The sequence below is a fragment of the Abramis brama genome, assembly GCF_963993115.1.
Source record: "Abramis brama genome assembly, chromosome: 3".
Lineage (NCBI taxonomy): Eukaryota > Metazoa > Chordata > Actinopteri > Cypriniformes > Leuciscidae > Abramis > Abramis brama.
Window position 1 is genome coordinate 39,506,039 of NC_139965.1, and position 19,840 is coordinate 39,525,878.

At 39.5% G+C, this 19,840-nt stretch overlaps 1 protein-coding gene across 4 annotated transcripts in view; it reads left to right on the plus strand.

Annotated features, from left to right (window-relative positions):
• Positions 1-19,840, plus strand: part of tcf12 (transcription factor 12) — a 116,301-nt gene that overhangs the window by 58,432 nt on the left and 38,029 nt on the right. For all 4 annotated transcript variants that reach the window (XM_084108264.1, XM_084108265.1, XM_084108267.1 and 1 more), the window contains one exon: positions 11,763-11,824. In XM_084108264.1, coding sequence (XP_083964390.1) covers positions 11,763-11,824 — 62 coding nt within the window. The remainder of the gene's footprint in view (positions 1-11,762; positions 11,825-19,840) is intronic.

Genomic DNA, 19,840 nt, shown 5'->3' on the forward strand with positions numbered 1-19,840 from the left:
CAAGCGACCATCTCGCACACACGTGAGTCTGTGTGGGTTAGCTTGAGGGGAGTCATCGTCCAACGCGGCGAGATCTGCGGTGGGTGCGTGAAAGAAAGGGTTATTAGATAGCTCATCACACTCCTCCGCCGAGGGGGGAGAGCGAGAAGAGGAGGAAGGAGAGGGAGAGGGATGTGTGATTATGAAGTCATCAGCCATGAACCAGTAGGGTTGGGGAGAAGCGCGCATCCTCAGGGGGCCATTGATTGGTGACCATGTGTTTGTGGCCGATAGACTGTGAAATGGTGTGTTGCTGCACGGCTGTGGCGCACCTGCGTCCCACCAAGGTGATTGATTGGTTTGGTCATGTGGAATGTTCCCATCTGGTCTGCAGTAATGCATTTCTCTCTCTCTCTCTCTCGCCGTCTCATATCAGGGAGTAGCGGGCATTGGCTGGAGAGGGTGGCTAAGTTTGGGACCGCAGAGGTCAAAAGAAAACATTTTCCCCTCTTTTTTCCCCCTCAGTAACAACAGCTAATCACATTGCGCAGACCTGGTCGTCCCATTGACTTTCTGAGGTGGGGGTGTTTAGGACAAATCCTGCTGCTGTGTTTGTTGACAAGTCTACACACCGGCCCCTCTTTCCCATCTGGTGAGTCAGGAGATCCTGCAAACCTGTGAGATTCTGGATGGGCTGTTCTCAACAAGAAGGGAATGAGTCAAAGCAAGGATGTTTACTTGTGGGTTCCTCAAAGGTCATCTTTACTCTATAATTGATCAAAGAAGATAATGTTAAGTAAAATTAAAAGTATATCTCTATACTTGAATTATTATTGAGGATTGATTTTCAAAGTGTATATGTTATTATGTGCTAGGTCTATGTAATGTTGGACATCTGCTCCATCTTTGCAAGGGGGTCCTGGGCATAAAAGAGGTTGAAAACCCTTGTCTTAAATGTACGAGACACCAGAGTCGGTCCACTGATGAGAAACCCTCCTATTTTAGTGAGACGACTCACCTTAAGATGACAGCCTCGTTCTCCACTCCCATAATCCTCTTCAATCTTCCATCTTTCTTCTGATTCGTCCTAAATCCCGTCCTTTCTCCCTCCTTTTAATTGATCTGTTCATTCCATCTAATGACTAATTATATATCAGAGAGCATCAGCAGAGGCATTCATCATCGTAGAACATAATAATCAATGACATTTCAACAAAGAAAAAAATAAATATGCAAATAAGAGCTCATTAACATTTGCGCTAGCTGTTTGAATAATGCCACTGCTGACAAGACTGTAATTAACAGAAATTGATGCTGAGCTCAGGGGTAGCGTGTGTTTGAGATTGTGCCCCTCTGTGCATTTCGATGGCAAAGAACAGACCCATCCACCCCCTTTCTACCTGCTCGGGTGGCATCGTGCGAAGGAGGGCCCGGAGAGGGTGGGCGGGGCCCCTTGGATTCGGCCCCGTTTACGCCGACTGTCAAACAGAACTCGTCATAACATCAAAAGCCTCAGAAACAACAGAGAGATACACAAACACTCCAGATGAGGAAACAAAAGGATCCATTTTAAAAGCCACAGAGCCAGTGAGCGAGTGGGTGTGCTGCTTTGTTTGGCATTGTGATGTCTGTAAGTGTTTGTCTGTGTTTGCTTGTTCGTGTGTGGGCATCAAGCGTTCAGGACTCTGCACTGATAGCTCAAGGTTCTTAGCGACACAAACTTTAGACGGCTGTAGAGCTTTCTTTTTCTTTACCTCACTCTCCCTCCCTCCCTCCTTTTGCTGGTCTCCAAGTTTAGCCCCAGCTCCCCCCACCCTCTCCTTTCCTACTTGCTTTCCTGTTTTTGTCAGGAATTTTAAGAGAAAATGCAGCAAACACAATAAAGCTGTTTATGTCAGATTTTGGACAGCCCAATGTGCTGATTATAACAAGTTGAAGGAATTTCCTTTATTGCGCGTGTTAGCCTCGCCATATGGCTCAACACGGAACATTAACTTGACAAGGATAATGAATTACACCGGGGTTCCAGAACTCAGAACATGAAATTCAGACAGGGGAACGTGGATGTACTTGCAGGAAAAGAAGGGCATGAGGGGTTCATTTGCATTTGGCGTTACCCGGTGCAAGGTATCGAGCTCCTTGTTGTGCACTGTATAAAAGTATCTCGGTGAGTTTGGAAAATAAACAAGCGAGGCCTTCGGAATGCACCAGAACGAGAGGAAGAGAGTGAGCGGGAGGGGTGGAGAGAGATAAAGAGAGGGAGGCTGTGGAGTGTGGCTACTAATTGGCTGTTTTTGTGGCTGCGCTTTTCAATTGATCCCTTGAGATGCTTAGATCACTACCTATCTGAGTATCAAAACAAGAGCTCTGGTCTTGCCTGGCAGAGCTGTGATCAATAGGGAGCCTCCCCGGGAGCCTCTCTACACGGACACATTTTAATTGTTCCATGCCTCTGAATGTAATCTCAATATTTAATATTGCCGGCCTATTTATATATCCCTTATTAACCCCCTCGACAGGACTCGACGTGCCCCTCGCTTGTGTTGGCACTTGTGAAAGTACTCGATGGTATTTACATACTCCAGTGACTGTTAAACAAATCTCTGGGCTGGTTTATTCAGAGTTGATGTGGTGTTAAAACATACTGATTTGCAGGGGGTTCGGTCAAGAGCTTCAAAACTGTTAATTAAAGGGTTAGTACACCCAAAATGTATAATTCTGTCATTAATTACTCACCCTTAAGGCGAGACACTACAGGTGAATATCTATTAACTAGCAGATATCACCATGAAACTTTCCCAGTTGATTACCTACATTAAAGGAGAACTCCGGTCAATTTTAACATTGAGCTAATTTTTTTGTAAATTTGGAGTGCTGTCAATACAGAGAACAACGACAAAAATCGGTGTTGCCTACACCATGTTATCCTCTTTTTAAAATTTGCACCCTGTTGACTTAAATGGGGCAAGTTTTAAACCTGCTTTTAGCCTCTTAACATCCTTGATGTGTCATTACAAGTGCACAGCCAATGTGAGTGATTCCTTCAGCGTGAACACGGTGAATCTGACTGCAGTAGATGTGAAAGATGTGAATAAAAATGAAGTTAATTCGGCCAGCGCTCATACCTGTATTTATTTCCTGTTTTCGGTCGAAGTCCACAGTAGTTGATTGTCGAGTTCTCCACTGTTGCTTAGTTACCTATGATCACGCGCGTGAACTCGACAATCGACTACTATGGTCTTCATTGTGTTCACATATTAGATGGGAAAAAAAATTACAGAGGGATTTATGGATATCTACTTTTGTTCGGAAAATACTGTCAATAGCCTTAAAAAATGATTTTTGCCATGTTTTTTGGAATAAAATGTTATATAAATCATGCTAGGAATAATATATTTACAAATCCCTCTGTAAATGTCTTCATAATATAACTAGGTACAAGACTGGAAAGTTTGGTGTATATAGGTGCTACTGAAGTGGAGATTTCGGACTTGGAGTATGAGAGAGAAGTCATTTTGAGAAAACGGGCTTTAAAGATTTATCATCAGCCAATGAGATTGCGCATTCAGCCCTTTTACTTTCGCGATTGGTTCCTGATAAAAAGGAAATGACCATATTTTGGATCCAACAGCATTGTACAGGAGAGAGAGAGCTTTCCAGCGGTGTGTGTGATGACGGAGCAGACAGCAATCGCGGAGCAGCATGTTGATTAAGAACGCCAACTTTTGTTGAATTTATGAGAAATCTACAGACGCAAACAGACAAAGTGTAGTAAAATAAAGACCTAAATGTGTATTTCGGACTTTTTTTCACCACAAGTCTGAAAGAAGACATGTTATTGAAGACAAATATCCAAAAATCTCAAAATTGACCAGTAAAAAAAAAAACGATGTTTTTGCCCTAGTGGTATGAAGCGACGAGAATACTTTTTGTGCAGTGAAAATCTGATATTGTGATAGCCATATTTTTTCCCTTTTTTAAGTTTTAATTTTTGTTTCAGTTAAAGAAAATTAAATTTAATTTAGCGAAATCTTATTCAGGTTGTATTAATGATATACTGTTAGTTTGACTGCTGAAATTGCAACTATTTAGAGCATTTTTACCACTGTAATAAGCTACTGCATTTGTGTTACGTACGTCGTGGTCTGCAACATGTACTCTACAGGTGTGTGTGCATAAACACGTCAGGCGCGCACCGCACGGACATGCATGTCAACACCTGGACGTCTCCTTGTTGCTTCTCGCAGTTCCTCACGGGGAAATTGATGAATTCATTTTCGCTTCCATCCATCACTTCTCCAGTACAGCCCGTTTTCCCCTGAGGGTGAAAAAACACTGTTGCCGACAAGCATTGCCGATGATGCTGCAGAAGACTAGACTGTAAAAAAAAAAATCCTGTTGTTTTTTGCAAAAAAATCCTGCCAGCTGTGGTTGCCAGAATAATTCTGTAAAAAATACAGTAAAATGTAAAGATATTTACAGAAGAACCTGTACATTTTAGAGTATAAAACTGTAATTTACAAACCGGTAAATCCAACAACGCACACTGCTACTAAAATCTATTTTATACCTTTAACATATACTGAAACCAGCATAATAATACAGGTGGTAAAAGAAGAAGCCACATGAAGAATCATGACGAAGTTCATCACAAGTAGCTTTTCCATAAGCTGAATTATACTAGTATATAAGGTGCACCGAGTAATTCACACAAACACTAAACACCATCATGGCAACACACATGAACACAAATAAACAATTATTAAACAACTGAAGATGTAACATAAAACCCAAATGTGCATAACTCATAACGAAAACCATTAAGAAACATAATTATTTAAACGAAATACTTCCAAATGTGGAGTGTCACACAGGGAATGTCGGTTACATTTTTTCACAGTAAATTATAATTTGATTTGCCTTTTTACTTCTAAAAATGTTTAGAAATTTTACTGTAAAAATTTCATATGTCTGGTTAGATCTTTTACAGTTTTTCCCTGTATATAGTACAGGAACTTACTTTTAACCTATTAACAGTTTTTTCCTTAGCGTTTTAACAATATTTTACAGTTAAAGTTATACTCATTTTTGTATTGCTTTATTTTCTCTCTCTCTCTACTCAGCACAAATCAAGGAGGGCTGATATGAAGACTGTTTTAAGAGCTTGGTTGCGATAACACAGGCCTGTGGTGAGAGATAGCCAACAGAAGACGTTGTCATAACTGGAGAAGAATTTTTTTCTTTTTCCAGTGTATATTGTTCTCTTGGTCTTCAAACTATTAGTTTGAAAAGGTTGGAGTGTTAGTTTAAACATGCTTTTTTTTTTTTGGACAGATTGTGAGTGTGAAATCTCATAGGCGTCAGAAGCATGAACGGAGAGTATTTCAAGAATCAAGGAGTGTGCATCTGTACAATCCTCTGGTTCAGTGCCTTGTTTAATGACATATTGGTGACAGACCTAGACTGTGTCTAGTGTCTTGATTGGCCTACAAGACAAGAGCTGCAACTGTTAAGCCAGCTGTTCACTTACTAACTCAAAACATCTCGATAACAGTTGGGCATTTCATTACTACTGACTGTTGTTGTTGAAATTGAAATCTTCACTTGCATGGTATTTCACACTCAAAAATGGTAGAGGTGTGATCAGTGAAACAACTGCCTCTGACATTTCTCACGGTTTCATGTGTTGCAATAGAGCATTTTGGAAACCAAATCAACATGAAACTCATTTAAAGGGATAGTTCACCAAACATTTAAATTGTGTCATCATTTACTTGCCCTAATTTTCCCCCAAACCTTTATGACTTTTTTCTGTGGAACACAAAAGACTATATTTTGCTTTTTTTTCGTCTTTCATTCGATGCAAGTCAATGGTCTGAAACAACATGAGGATGAGTAAATTATGACAGAATTTTAACTTTTTGGATGAACTGTCCATTTATATAAGAACAGGTGCACTGCATTAAAGGCACAGTATGTAAGTTTCGCCGCTAGAGGTTGCTTATTCAAAACAATAACAAAGCCGTAGCTTGATGACGCCGTGAATGAGTGTGGAATCATGGGAGTTTTCGTCTTCACCTCCACAAACGATGGAAAGCAATCCGACAGGACTCGAGGCAGAAATCATGTTCATGGATGGGCTAATGTGGTAAAGTTTATAATCGCTACTGTGGTATGAAGCAGAGCGGGGCCGAGACCTTATATTTTATTATTTTATTATGCTTACATGCCGCAGTCGGCTGCTGCCTCTCCTTTCATTTTGTTGTTTATGTTTATTTTATGATTAAAGTTATGTTTAACGTGCCCTTCCTTCTTCCTTGAACTTTGTTGCAGTTACATTTGATGACTTAAATTCACATTATTTTATTTCATTCTCAAGTGCAAACTCAAGTTTTCAAACTCAAGTGCTGAATTATTACTCATACAGGTCACTTTATTTGAAAAATTAAAATTGTGGGGTAAGTTAGTTTTTAGCGCTGTTTTACTTGGTCAAAACAATCATACTATAATATGCTTGAGTGTGTTGAAAGTTATGTTAACTTTACTCTGTGCTTTCGCTACGAGGCTGGTATTAGACACTTGTTTCACACTGCAGTAAGCTAGATCGATATTAGAAAATCATATTTAAAAAAGCTGATTAAGCTTAATTTCATGGTGTGGAAAATGCTGTATTACTGTTACTACAAATAACCCTTTTCTGATTATCCTGTTACCCACTTGGCAAAATAGTGCTGTCTCTGAGCCATGGTACAAACATTTTTCTCGCGGTAAATCTGGGACAGCGCACAAATATTGAATTCTCTTTTAAGTCTTGTGCTTGAACAGACAAATTCACACAAAAATTATGTCAACATACCCGTCTTGGCGAGTATCCTAGCAAACATAGTAGGTTTAGGCTATGTCTTAACTGAACATAAACAGTCGGGAAAGACAACGCATGTGTACAGTATCAGTGTACTGGCTCTGTGCATTATGTTTTAAAGAGACAGCAGCCTAATATTCCTGCTGCTGTCTGTTTTTAATGTTAATCAAACAACAAAAGACAAGGAAATGACTCACTGCTCTTGACTGAATAGTTTTTGTAAGTTTAATAATAAATGCAGTGTTGTTTTATATTTGATTACTTTATTTAGTTTCTGTACCTGAAAACTATATGCGCTATTGCATTTATTTGTGCTGTTGCTGTTTATATGGCCAAAATGTAAATGAGAATTTTATTACAGTATATTTATTACTCTCTCAGAATACTTGCATAAAATGGCAAAAAAAAAAATATTGTATCGCCCAATATTATGTCTTAGTAAGATTATATTTAAATCCTTAGTTTTATGATCAAAGATCTAGAGGGCCATAAAATCCTGTGGGATATATTTGTTTTACTTGGTGTTACATTTGAAATGAAATGTTTTTAGAAAATACAGAGCCCACTGGTTCTTGAAGTCAGAAAAGTAATAAAAAATGTTAGAAGAATGTTGTCTGAGGTGTATTTTCACTGCAAAACAATGCCGCAAATTTTGAGAAAAGCCTCTGCAAATTGTCATTTTAGGCTGCAAAAATCCCCCAAATAGTCCCTAGTGGGATGTATATATATATATCCAGTGTTGGGGAGTAACTAGTTATAAGTAACAGCATTACGTAATTTTATTACAAAATACATGTAACTGTAATCCATTACAGTTACTGAGAAAAAAATTTTAATTAATGAAAATCTCAATGATTACAAAGGGGTTACATCTGAATATGTTGAATAATATTAATTTGTTGTTCCAGTGCTGGAAATTTAAAAATCATTTCATCCAGAAATCTGTATTTAACCTCAGAACGATCTCAAAGTCAATTTTTTTTTTGCAAAAGTCTGGTTTTGTGGTGGCTTGTGCTTTAAAATGTTATTATTATAATCTTAATTTAAGTGATGACGGATTTTGAAAGTCTGACAGTAACCAGTGTTGAGGACTACTGTAAGGTTAACCCTGCCTGGTTTGAATGTTTGAAAATGATTAACAGTTGATTATACATTCGTTGGACATTTAGAAAAAAGTAATAAAATGTAATCAGTTACATTACTTTAATAAAGTAATTGAAATAGTTACACTATTTGTTATATTTTAAAGAGGGTGACTTGTAGTCTGTAACCTATTACATTTCCAAAGTATCCTCCCCAACGCTGCATATATCCAATATCTCAATATCACTAATACGACGCCAATATAGAGTACCAAGAAGTTGCAGGCTATTAGTTGTTCCCAGAGGGCATGTGTAGAGTTGCAGGAGCTGTTATCTCAGCAGGGAGTCGAGTTGGTGGGGCCGTTAACGCTCCCCTGCTGACTGACAAGGTCACATGCTCCAACTTTCCTAGTTTTTCGAATGTAAATGAGCGGACTGCTTGCTTCAGCAGCACCGATCCGTATTATACCAGCTACTCCCCCAGACGTTAAACACATCTCTAGCTGACTTGTCTTCAATCTTCAGTGATCCAATGATTTTCCTGGCATAGCCTTTTCTCATCAAACTTCATAACCTCATCAGGTTCCTTCTGTTACGGCTGGTCCCTGTAAACATCCCCTGCTCCTCCAGGCTCCCCAGTCACCTGTTTGATAGATTGTGTGACTAGAACACTCATTAGTTGTGATTCAGCAGGGGCATTGATAACCTATTGCACGGTGGCTAACCTCCACACTTCCCCGTGCGGCGGTGCTTCTCCCGTCCCCCCGCGTCAGCCACCCCGGCACCACCCCTTCCCTTAAAGCCCGGCGAGGCCGGAACATTCATCATCCGCAGTCAGATCCCGCTTCTATAATGTATGATGTGTCGCGGTAAAGGAGTAGGCGGCAGAGAGGGGAGGCCGGGTAGAAGCAGCGAGGCGGGTATTGATCAGGCCAACCCCCCCCCTTCATCCGTCTGTCATCGCTCCAGCTAAGAGGAGGAGGGCTGTAGAGGACGTGGCTAATCGTCAGCTTTGACTCCCACTTCTTGCAGTTCATTTCTGGAGAGATTCCCCCTAGTGACCCCTCCTCACACATGGACTCACTGTCACTTCCTCTCACAGTCACACACTCTCCTCTCACCTGCTGTCTCGCATATTCTCTGAACTCTCTCTCTCTCTCTTTCTGTCTCCAAGAGTGTCTTGGCCGAGAGTGTATAGGAAAGGAAGGGGTGTGTGTTTGAGGGTGGGGGCAGTGGCCTCACAGCTGCGCTAGCTGGCACTGCTTCCTCAAACATCATCGCCGCAGCCAGCAGCCCGCTTGGCACAAACACTCACCAGTAACACTTAAACAAATTGCTATAGCAGTGGAAGAGCTGTCTTACATTGTTGATTTTTAACATTCCGAGAGACTCCCCCCCCCCCCCCCCCCCCCCCCTTTTGCCTTTCTTCGCCTTTGGATGCTTTCAGCTTTTGGAACGCTCCGTGTTTTGAATGCACGCCCAATAATTTTGCAGAACTCGCTCTCGTTCTCTCACTTTCTCTCTGAATATCAGGCCCCCATGGGTCTCCTCTTCCTCCACAGCTCTCAGAGTCATTCTTAATTTTTCTGTTCCCCTCATCCGGTTCATTTTTTCACACTTATCTTCAACCGCTCGTCCTACATCACATCTCATATACACACAAACACACACACACACACACACTTTATATGTGTATTTGTGTAATATATTCATATATGTAGTTATGAAACAAATGAGTTAAAAATCAATTCAAATAAGGAAATATAATTTATTTTTTATATGTATAATTTATATAACATATATATACACATATACATATAACAGCATATATATATATATATATATATATATATATTTGTGTGTGTGTGTGTGTTGTCCTTTATAGCGATATATGTTAGCTCATTGATGTTTGTCATGATTTAAAATAATACAGCATTTTTAATACACTATTGTTTTATTGGTTAAAATTATTCTTATTTTATCTGGATAAAAATATATAAATATAGTAGTGCTGGGCAACGATTAATCGCATCCAAATTAAAAGTTTGTGTTTACATAATATGTGTGTGTACTGTGTATAATTATTTTGTATATGTAAAAACAAACATATGCATGTGTATATATTTAAGAAATATTTGCATGTATATATATATTTATACGTAATTTATATTATATTATCTTAAATATACACATGCATGTGTGTGTATTTATATATACAAAATAATTATTTTGTACACAGTACACACACATATATTATGTAAACACAAACTTTAATTTTCACCTGTCCTGTCCGGTCCTGTCTTTTTTTTTTTTCACTGATAATACCAGTTATATTTTATAGAGATATGTGTGGGTGACAATTAAAGCTCATTGACGTGTGTTATAATTTATGACTCTGACAGAATGTGGGTGTATGCGTGCAGTCAGGTGAATAGGTGCTTCTCTTTGTTCGGCTCTGCCATTGCCGTTAGCGCAGATCGGCCTTTCGCTCTGGCATGCTAGACAGTTAAATGCATGTTTACCGTTCAGATCCTCTGGGACTCCTCCTTAGTGGTTACGGCACTGATCGCATTAAGGTCCCTCGACATGTTACAGCGCATGGCTGGGTTACGCTGCACGAGAGCATGCCAAACCATGCGTGCAACTGCTCGCTGCATCAGAGAGACCCAGACCGAGGGAGGATGTTTTTCATGAGTAGCGCTTCCAGCTCTGCCAGGATCTAAAACAACAACACGGTCTTATAAATTATTCAGCGTGGACAGAGAGTGTGTGACAAAACACATGCTGTAAATGAATATTTCAATGCTGGACACGAATACATCTGCGGAGGAAAGACTTGTCTGTGTGCGAGTTTGTGTACGCCACAAACTCAGAAACCTAAACTTAACTTGAGTAGCAGCCCAAGAAGTCAGGATGAGGCGAAAAAGCCTCCTAACCTTTAAAGTCGCTGAAAGACAGATGTTTTATTCTTTTGTGGTGACTGAGGGGGAGGGAACACAATAGTTTAGCCACAACTATACTCCCTCTTCCTTTGCAGGAGTGCAAACTCTCAAATGTTATATCACGCCGATTGAGATCAGTTTACACCACAGGGGAAGCAGTGTTTTCAGTTAAACCACTGTACCTGATTACTGCTGTCTCTGGAGGCTACGCCAGCGCAGGAACTCGCACGCTCAAAAACACGTGGCCTCGTGCGCCTGAGCGCAGCAGAACCGAACCTGAAGCGCGTAAGCCTAAAGGTGTAACAAATACTTTTCGGCATCCCAATTTAAGTTACAAAAATATTTACCTTTTCCCTGGAGTAAACAGAATTTAGCTTCACTGCTGTGTTTGTTCTAATGTTTGAAAGTCTGACAAGGATAATATATGATGTTTTTAGAGTTGTTTATCATTTTCCTTTAGGAGTCTCGTGTTTTTTTTTTCTCGCAGAGAGTTTGAAACTGCTGAGTTTAGATATTGTGAAGTGCATGATTCATACGGCTGTGCGCTGTGCACTTTTATTTGCCCCTTGGAAGCTCACGGGCCGTTTCTGCGATAGGAAAAGGATCAAGATGGATTAGTATCGTTGACTGAGACCCGAATGACCCTGTAGTTTACTGTCAGACATGCCCTGCCTCATGATGGGAAGCTAGAGAACGTACACACAGAAATAAATCACACCTTGTTGATGAAATATGAAATATAAGTTAGGCTTTCCTGACCTTCAAGTGCCAAAACTCTCACAGAATGTGTGAGTTTTGGCAGTTATTGTTTCAGTTATCCTGTTTTTCACATGATTAATGTTTTTGTTTAATGCGTATGGCGCTGTTCTTATTGTTCGTGTCTTTGTTTATCCATAGGCAAGTCTGAGAGGCCTCCATTCTCTGGCTATGGGAGAGAGCCAGGCGTCTCTGGATGCCAGGTAACAACCACAACTTTTATTAACATGTTGTATGTAGTTTTTGCTTTTGCGTGAATCTTGCAGGTTTCTCACTTAGACCCTGATTCATCACAACTACCAAAGTGCTGAAAGTGAACATGCCAAATACTCCAACACATGGCTAATTGGTTGTGAATCTTAAGATCAGTTAAAAAAATACAGCTTTGGGCTGATTTAAAAAAAAAAAATTAAATAAGTATTTTATGCTAGCTAAGGCTATATTTAATTATAAAATACAGTAAAAATGTTGTGAAATACTATTAAAATTTAAAATATATCTTTTAAAATGTAATTTATTCCTGTGATGACAAAGCACAATTTTCAGCAGTGTCACATGATCCTTCAGAAATCATTCTAATATGCTGATTTGCTGCTGAAGTATCATTTCTTATTTATCAATGTTGAAAACAGACTGCTTAATATTTTTTAAACCGTTTTTTCAGGATACAAAAGACAGCATTTAGAACAGCATTTATTCGAAATAGAAATATTGTCACATGATAATGCTTTTACTGTCACTTTTGAACTTTGAACAGTGGTGTATACTAATATATTTGTAAAATTTATATAAATTTAGTTTAAACAAGTATTAGTTATTGTATTATATTTGCGATACCTAATGCATGTTAACAAAAAAGTATAAAGCGGTACCAAAAATCATCTACTAAACTCAAATAACTGGGAAAAGTCATCAAAGATTCTGGGAAATCCATTGGTTTAAAGAAACGGGAACCTTGTTTTATAGTTTCCGGTGAGTTTTTCACATCAGACAATGTTGAAAGAGTGTTTTGTGGAGTCTGGATGCTTTTAATCTGAATGCTTTTTAATAGCTTTTAATATGACTCAGCTCTGTGATTTAGAGGGAGAGTTTATGAATGTGTTGTGTGTAGGGAGCATGCCTTCAGCACACAGAAACATGACTTTCAGCACTTCCATTAAAGCAGGGTCACAGTGCCCAGCCCTGCTCTCCTCCCTCAGCCACACAGATGTTCCAAACAAAGACAGGATTGTGTGAGCACACCACCCCGCTCCCGCTCTCCCTCTCTCCTGCCCGTTCATTCTCCCTGACACGGTTGACGTCAGTCAGTCAGCGAGTATACTTGAAGACCCCCCCACCCCACCCTTTTTTCCCTCTACATCGTCTGTGGCTTGCGTTTTTGCTCTGTTTATATTTTGTTCGCCCCCCTCTCCAACCTGTTGTAATGATGACTACTGGGAAACCAAGAAATAAACTCTTTTCCATGCTAGTGCAATCTTCGATAGATTGTGTTGCGTATTAGTGCTATACTTACACTGGAAAAAAATAAATCCTGTCGTATTTATAGAACATTTTTTGGCAGCTGTGGTTGCCGAATAATTTTGTAAAAATGTAAATATATTTACAGAACAACCTGTAAATTTTACAATTTAAAATGTACACACATTAAAAAAAAACATTTTTTTTTTTCTTTTTTAACACTGTATACCGACAACCACCGCAATAAGACTGGGTAAAGAGAAAGTCACATGATGATTCACAGTTCATCACAATGAGCTTTTTCTACAATCTGAGGGAAATACTAATAAATAGAAGGTTCACACAAGTACAAAACACCATCATGGTAAAACACAACACTAAAATAAAGCAATAAACATTAGCCGTTTTTTCACCGTCGGGCCGAATAGTCCTAAGAATGGTCAGGAATGGTTCCAGTTTTATTTCCACTTGAGCTTGGTTCTGCACGGCACGATTACAACCCGTTCTCAGCACGGTTGGCTAACTGTATAGTGACGTCGCCACTCAGGATTTGTCACCTGTCTGTTGCCTGGCTATCAATTTCTCTGGATCTGCCCAAGCGCGCTATTCGAGTGACGTACAGTAAACACAAGTAAATAATAAAATGAAAAGAAATATTTGATCATCCTCCATAACGCAGTCGCTATTTACATCACATACCGTCTGTAAACTCAAATGCATCAGGCAATGACTGACGATGTTTAGACAGACGTTGGAAAAAATATAACATAAAATATACATAACTAATAACAAAAACTAAGAAGAAACATAATTAAAATGGAATGTAACATTGTAATGTAAAATTACATTAAATGTCAGATTAGATCTATTACAGTTTTTAATGTAGCAGTCTTTTACAGTTAACATTTTTTACAGTGTATGGTCATTAGCAGAAAGATTTAGTTAGCATGCTTAGATTAGATTTAATGCCATGGCTAAGATAGGATATTAGAGGAAGACTACCTCTCCAGCTTAAGTGTGAGGTCAGTGCAGCCCTCGACCCGAACGACCCTTTAATAACCTCGGCCTCTGAGCGCTGCGTCCACCTCCGGAGAAGAGAAACACACAAGCACACCTTTTAAAGCACCGTGCTTTTTGCGAGCAGTGAATGGCGCTAGTCAGAACGAATGAAAAAACGGCTGGCTCTCTGGCGCGTTCGCTCATTCATAAAAGAGCTTTCTGAAAGGGAATGCCAGTTCAGACATTTTGTGTGGGAACTGGGGAATTTATGCTGGCCTGCAGCTGCACAGATCAGAGCCTGGCAGAGACTCAGTTTGTCTAGTCGCCGAAGAAAAACAGGAAGAGTGAAAAAGCCGTTCGGTTCCTGAGCGAATGTGGGAAGAATGCGGGCTGCAGGGTGGCTGCATTAATATTCTGCACCCCTCGTGTTAATACGGCCATCGCGTCTGCCGCGCGCATATAAACAGATGACTATCAGGTGCAGAGATTATCGGAGAAGCAGTGTTTTTAATACGCGAATCGGGCGCCTAATAACCCAGTCTGCTTCGAAAATTGAGCAATGCACATTGCGGAACCTAATAAAAGGCCCTATTTGTTCAGCGAGTGCCAAGAATGGAAATATCTGCAGTAGTAATCTATCAAGTGTTTGGCAGTGATGGGAAGCGGTTACAGGATTTTCACAAAAGCAAACAGCCTGTCTTTTTATGAGGTTTGTCATCATTTGCAGGCTAAACCTCTCCCTCAGCAAGGTATTATTGCATCATTTGAACCTGATGTGGAACTGTACACCTTTTATTGAGTTAAATATTCAAACTGTCTCAGCCAGCTGTGGCCCCTGTATCTCTGCCTGCCAAGCATCTCATTGGCTGCTTTCTTTTACATCAAGTAATTCGTTGAAAAAACTGTGGTTTCACATTGGCTCGGGAAGCGAGAAAAGCTTGTTTAGAACCATTAACGATTCTCGCACGTGCATTATTCCCCTGATGTGGACCAAACACCATACAACATATTCGGACAGTGTTTTCTGCAATAGCATACATTGGCATCGCAACATTAATACTTAATCTACAGCACAAGATGCATAACAACCAGTGTAGATTTCAAAACGAGTGACTCTTAAGAACCAGTTCTTCTTATTAAATACAAACATACATTATGAATATCGTAGTCAGATTCCCAAACAAATGTGAACCAGCTTTTTTTAGTAAATCAAAACCATTCAATGCTACCAAGATACCCAAACAAATGACTCTTAAAGGAATATTCATTTATGACAGAATTTATAGATTTATATTTACTCATGTCGTTCCAAACCTGAATGATCTTATTTCTTCTTTCTTTTTTTGTCCATACAATAGAAGTTAATGGTCACCACTATTTGGTTCACCACTATTATCATGTTTTGTGTTTAGCTGTAAAGTATTCAATCATAGAGTTTTAATTTTTTTTAAACAGTGTAGTTTGATTCTTGAACAAATTACAATTTTTTTTGTGATTACAAGCCAATTCTTTTTGGTGAATCGAAACCGGACTGCGTGACCAGTGTAGTCCTAGGGAATATGCTTTTTCCCACCTCATACAAATGTATGCATCTCTTCTTAGGAAAGAGAAGCTTTATTGACCATTTAACAGTTTTTTACATTATACATCCTAAAATAATACATTTTATTCATTTGCTTGCCTTTGCTTTGCAATATCTTTAACAATACCTCACTGAAGGCTGCACTACTGTTGCCATCTTTAACCTTGCAGCAGGAAATGCCGTGATCCAAACATGAGAAATGTGAAAATAGTGAAGCGATAAGAGGCGAGCGGTAGAGATCTGCGTTCAGCGGCACGATGGCTGTAGGTAAGCTCTGCGCCCGTCCCCTGTGTGGAGGATTATTCTGATTGTTGCGGCAGGATGCGGTTGACAGATGACTGCTATTATCTCCACCAATCTGCCTGACATTTCACTCAGGAAGATGATTGTTCAGATGTGAGCGGGCTCAGAAGCCCCTGTGATTCTGTCAAGTGCTCTTATAATGAACACTACTTCTCAGTATCCGCAAGATTGACCAGACTGACATGTAAGCTGAGTACTTGTTTTAGAGGCTAAACCGTGGTGGGCAGTTTTTTTCCTCTCACCCGCTAACACACGGCCATGTTCATACAAACACTTATACCCTGGCGGGAAGTGAACAGGGCTTTTGTCAGAATATCGCTCATACTTAGTATTAGGGATTTGAACACAGTCCAAACCGTAAGTATTACACGTTGCTGTGTAACTCATCCCAAAATGGACATGAATGATACCTCAAATTATGTGGTTTGTTGACTTTTCTAAGCAATTAGACTTAAGATTTTCACCTGGCAGATGAAAAAATATCTCATAGACCTGAGACCTATCTAGAAACCAGAAAATTACTAAGGTTTTTTTTTTATGTAGCAACTGTTTAGCAACGGCCTGGCATTTTTCTTCAGAAAATGCACATTTCTCATTCATTCTATATTCAATTTAACAAAGATCTCTCTAATCCCCTTTCGTTTCATGGAACCACCAGTTCTCTGAATTTAATCTTTAAATAGGATTCAACTAATTTCACATCACTATAATAAACCACAGTAAATCCCCCTTAAAGTCACTCTCTCCCGAGTAGTAAATTAGTATTCTATCGCTCTTTCATCTGACCCCAGCGCTTCCCCCCGTCTTGTTTTTGCATTGCGGCTAAAAGTAAGAAGATAATATTGCTGTGAGGATTTCATATCATTGAACAAAGGCAACACTAGTCAGTCTGTTTTGCCATGTCAATGTCAATGATGCCACCTCCCTGACAGCCTGTCACTTTGGAGAGCTCGTGTCCCCCCTCATTCCTCCTGCAGTAAAGGAGAAGCCAACCTGATTTTCACACGATCTGATGGCCCTTGTTTTAATAGGCTAAATTTAAGGAGTAGCAGCTATTTTTGCTTTCTTCTGTAGCCACGACCAGGGCTTTGATTATGACTTCTATCCGACTTTGATATCGGTTACATTTCCGGTGTACAATGTGTTCATTTTTAAGAACTATACAAAACAGAGTGATCTGACCAATAAAAAATAAGTGCACTGTTTGTTGTTTTCAATTTATAAGATTTAAAAAAGAAAAACCTAAAATGATATTTAAAACGACATTTAAGTCATTCTAAATAAAAAATAATACAAACTAAAATCACACAAACGATTAATATGATTTATCAGTGACGGGTGGTGCTTTTCACACCTAGGCCTTCAGTAGTGTAGTACCTGAATTAATCCACCTCTTAATACGCTTTTAATAGCGCACAGACTCTTTATAATTGTGAAATTGCTGTTTTATTTTGCACCGGCAGTTATAGGGTTAATGAGTTCAAAAAGGCCGGGTAGAGAGAAACGAGTGAGTAAGTTAGGCTGGTGAGTTCATGTTGTTTTGCATTCCGATTAAAATGTTCCGAAACGAAGCCTCCCTTGTCTGTCGTTCTTCAGACGTTACAAAAGTATGAATGTTTGAAAAAGAATAAAATCATATTCAGCACGGAAAAAACGAGGACAAAAATAAGCATTATACTCATCAAAACTACTGATTATTTTTACACAAAATCCATCCTTATTTCTTTCCTCAAGAAGACTTCAATTACTCTGTTTGTACAGGTTATCTGTGCGTTTCAGTTCCAACAATGAGTTTTTGACTTTTGCCTTTAAAATCAGACATTACATTACAGTCAGTTAATTCTGTTTTTACCCGGGACAGATCGAATAGTGTTCCGTGACTCTGCGTTAAGCTGGATTTTTTTCCCGGTAGGTTTGAAACTGCTGGGGGTCGAGGAGGGAGAGAAACATTAATTTGTGGGTTGAAAAAACTATTAAATCTACAGGGATATATTTTAGTTTATGCAGTTCGCTATAGATGCGGTTTGCTAGCTCTGACTACCAGTAATAGTTCACGCTCTGACCATCCAATCAAAGGACGTGAAAATGCTGACGTTATTGTACGCCTGCTAGATGGCCCCGGTGCAGTCAAATCGAAATCTGATTGGCTGATTAAATCTGACTGATTATCTGATTGGTTAAAGCAACAGTTTCATTACCATTCATTTTAAGCTACAGGCGCCCGCACTATTGATTCTGAAGGCCTCAAGGCAGATTTCTTTGACCCTGGCAACACATGATGACTGAAATATGATTGGATAAAAGCTCTAACATAAATATAAACTACTGGAAGCAGCGCAACCAAGAGAAAAGCTATGGGATTAAGAGAAAGTACTATTGGGAATAATTTAATACACATTAATGAAAAAAATATATTAAAGCACAAGTCAGTGATTCTGATAGTGTTTAGGCCAGCAGAGAAGGCTTTGCTGGCCCTTACGGTCCACCACTATCTATATATATATATATATATATATATATATATATATATATACTGTATATATATATATATATATACATTTTATTTATAGGCACCTTAAACGACACTCAAGGTCACCTTACAAATCTTCCTAAAAACATCAATATGAGAACAATAGACAAACCATATTATAATATACATTAGACACTGAAGAATAAGATATTGCTCAATACATGTGCAATCATAAATAAGCCTGTTTATATAAAGAGTTTTAAGACGAGATTTAAAAGTGTCAAGACTGACGCTGTTACGAATGTCCTGAGGAAGGGAGTTCCACAAATGAGGGGCAGCATAACTAAAAGCCCTTGACCCTACACTGTTTATAATTTGTAATGAAAAATATTACTGAATTACAAAAATGCTACGTACAAACCTTCTTTATATGGGGACTTTTGTACTGTCAAATTTAAAGAGAAAAAAAGCATCACAGATTAAAATATGTATGATCATTTCAGATTGTGTGGCCCTTGAATGAGGTTTTGCTTCACAGAAGGACACAATCAGACCTCGTTACAGAAAAAGAAACAACCTGAGAGTTTTTCTGCTTTTTCCTCTCTTTACTGAACACAATTGTGCAGTTATTGATGTGAGAGTGCCAGCAGCTCAGTGAAGTCCAAGGAGAAATCGATCCAATCAGTCTGACCTAGTGATTCCCTCCCCTTCTGCTCACGGTGAACTGCTATTGATCAGGCCTGATCACGGCCCCAGGGCATATCCACACACAGCCAGGGACACATCCTCACTTAAAGGAGCAGCGGACCCAGGAGAGTGAAGGATGAGAGATCCAACAGGGGAGGGGGGGACGACAGTGGCCGGCTCAAGCCTCATTAAACCATCTGTCTGATCTCAGGAACTGTCAGCTACCCTGTAAAAAAACTGTGCTGGCTTAACTTGACAAAACACCCGGTATAGAGCCCATGAAGTCGACAGGGCCACTAGCCTGTCGACCGACAGCCAATTACGTGAGGAGAGAGCAGAGACAGTGGCCTCTGATGACCGGGAGATTAGCGTAGGCTTCAGGTTTGTAAATGGTTTTCCCGGAGGCTATCGCACCCTTGACCAACATCCACTCTTGTTGCTCGTCCCAGAAAACTGGGTTAAGAGGCCAATTAGAGAAAAAGCCCAATTAGCCTAATCATCTGCTGAGTTAAAGAGCAGTGTGTGGAGGGGATGAAAGCGTGACGGAGAATAGAAGGAATCAGGTAACAGGACTCATACTGGGAGACGCAGCATGCATTAGAGCAGTTGTTGACTACTATACTGCACCACTTAACATGAGACAAACTGAAATCACACAGAAGACAACTGGATATATAAATAAAATGTAGAACCATGATTTATATACAGTGTGTACATGTA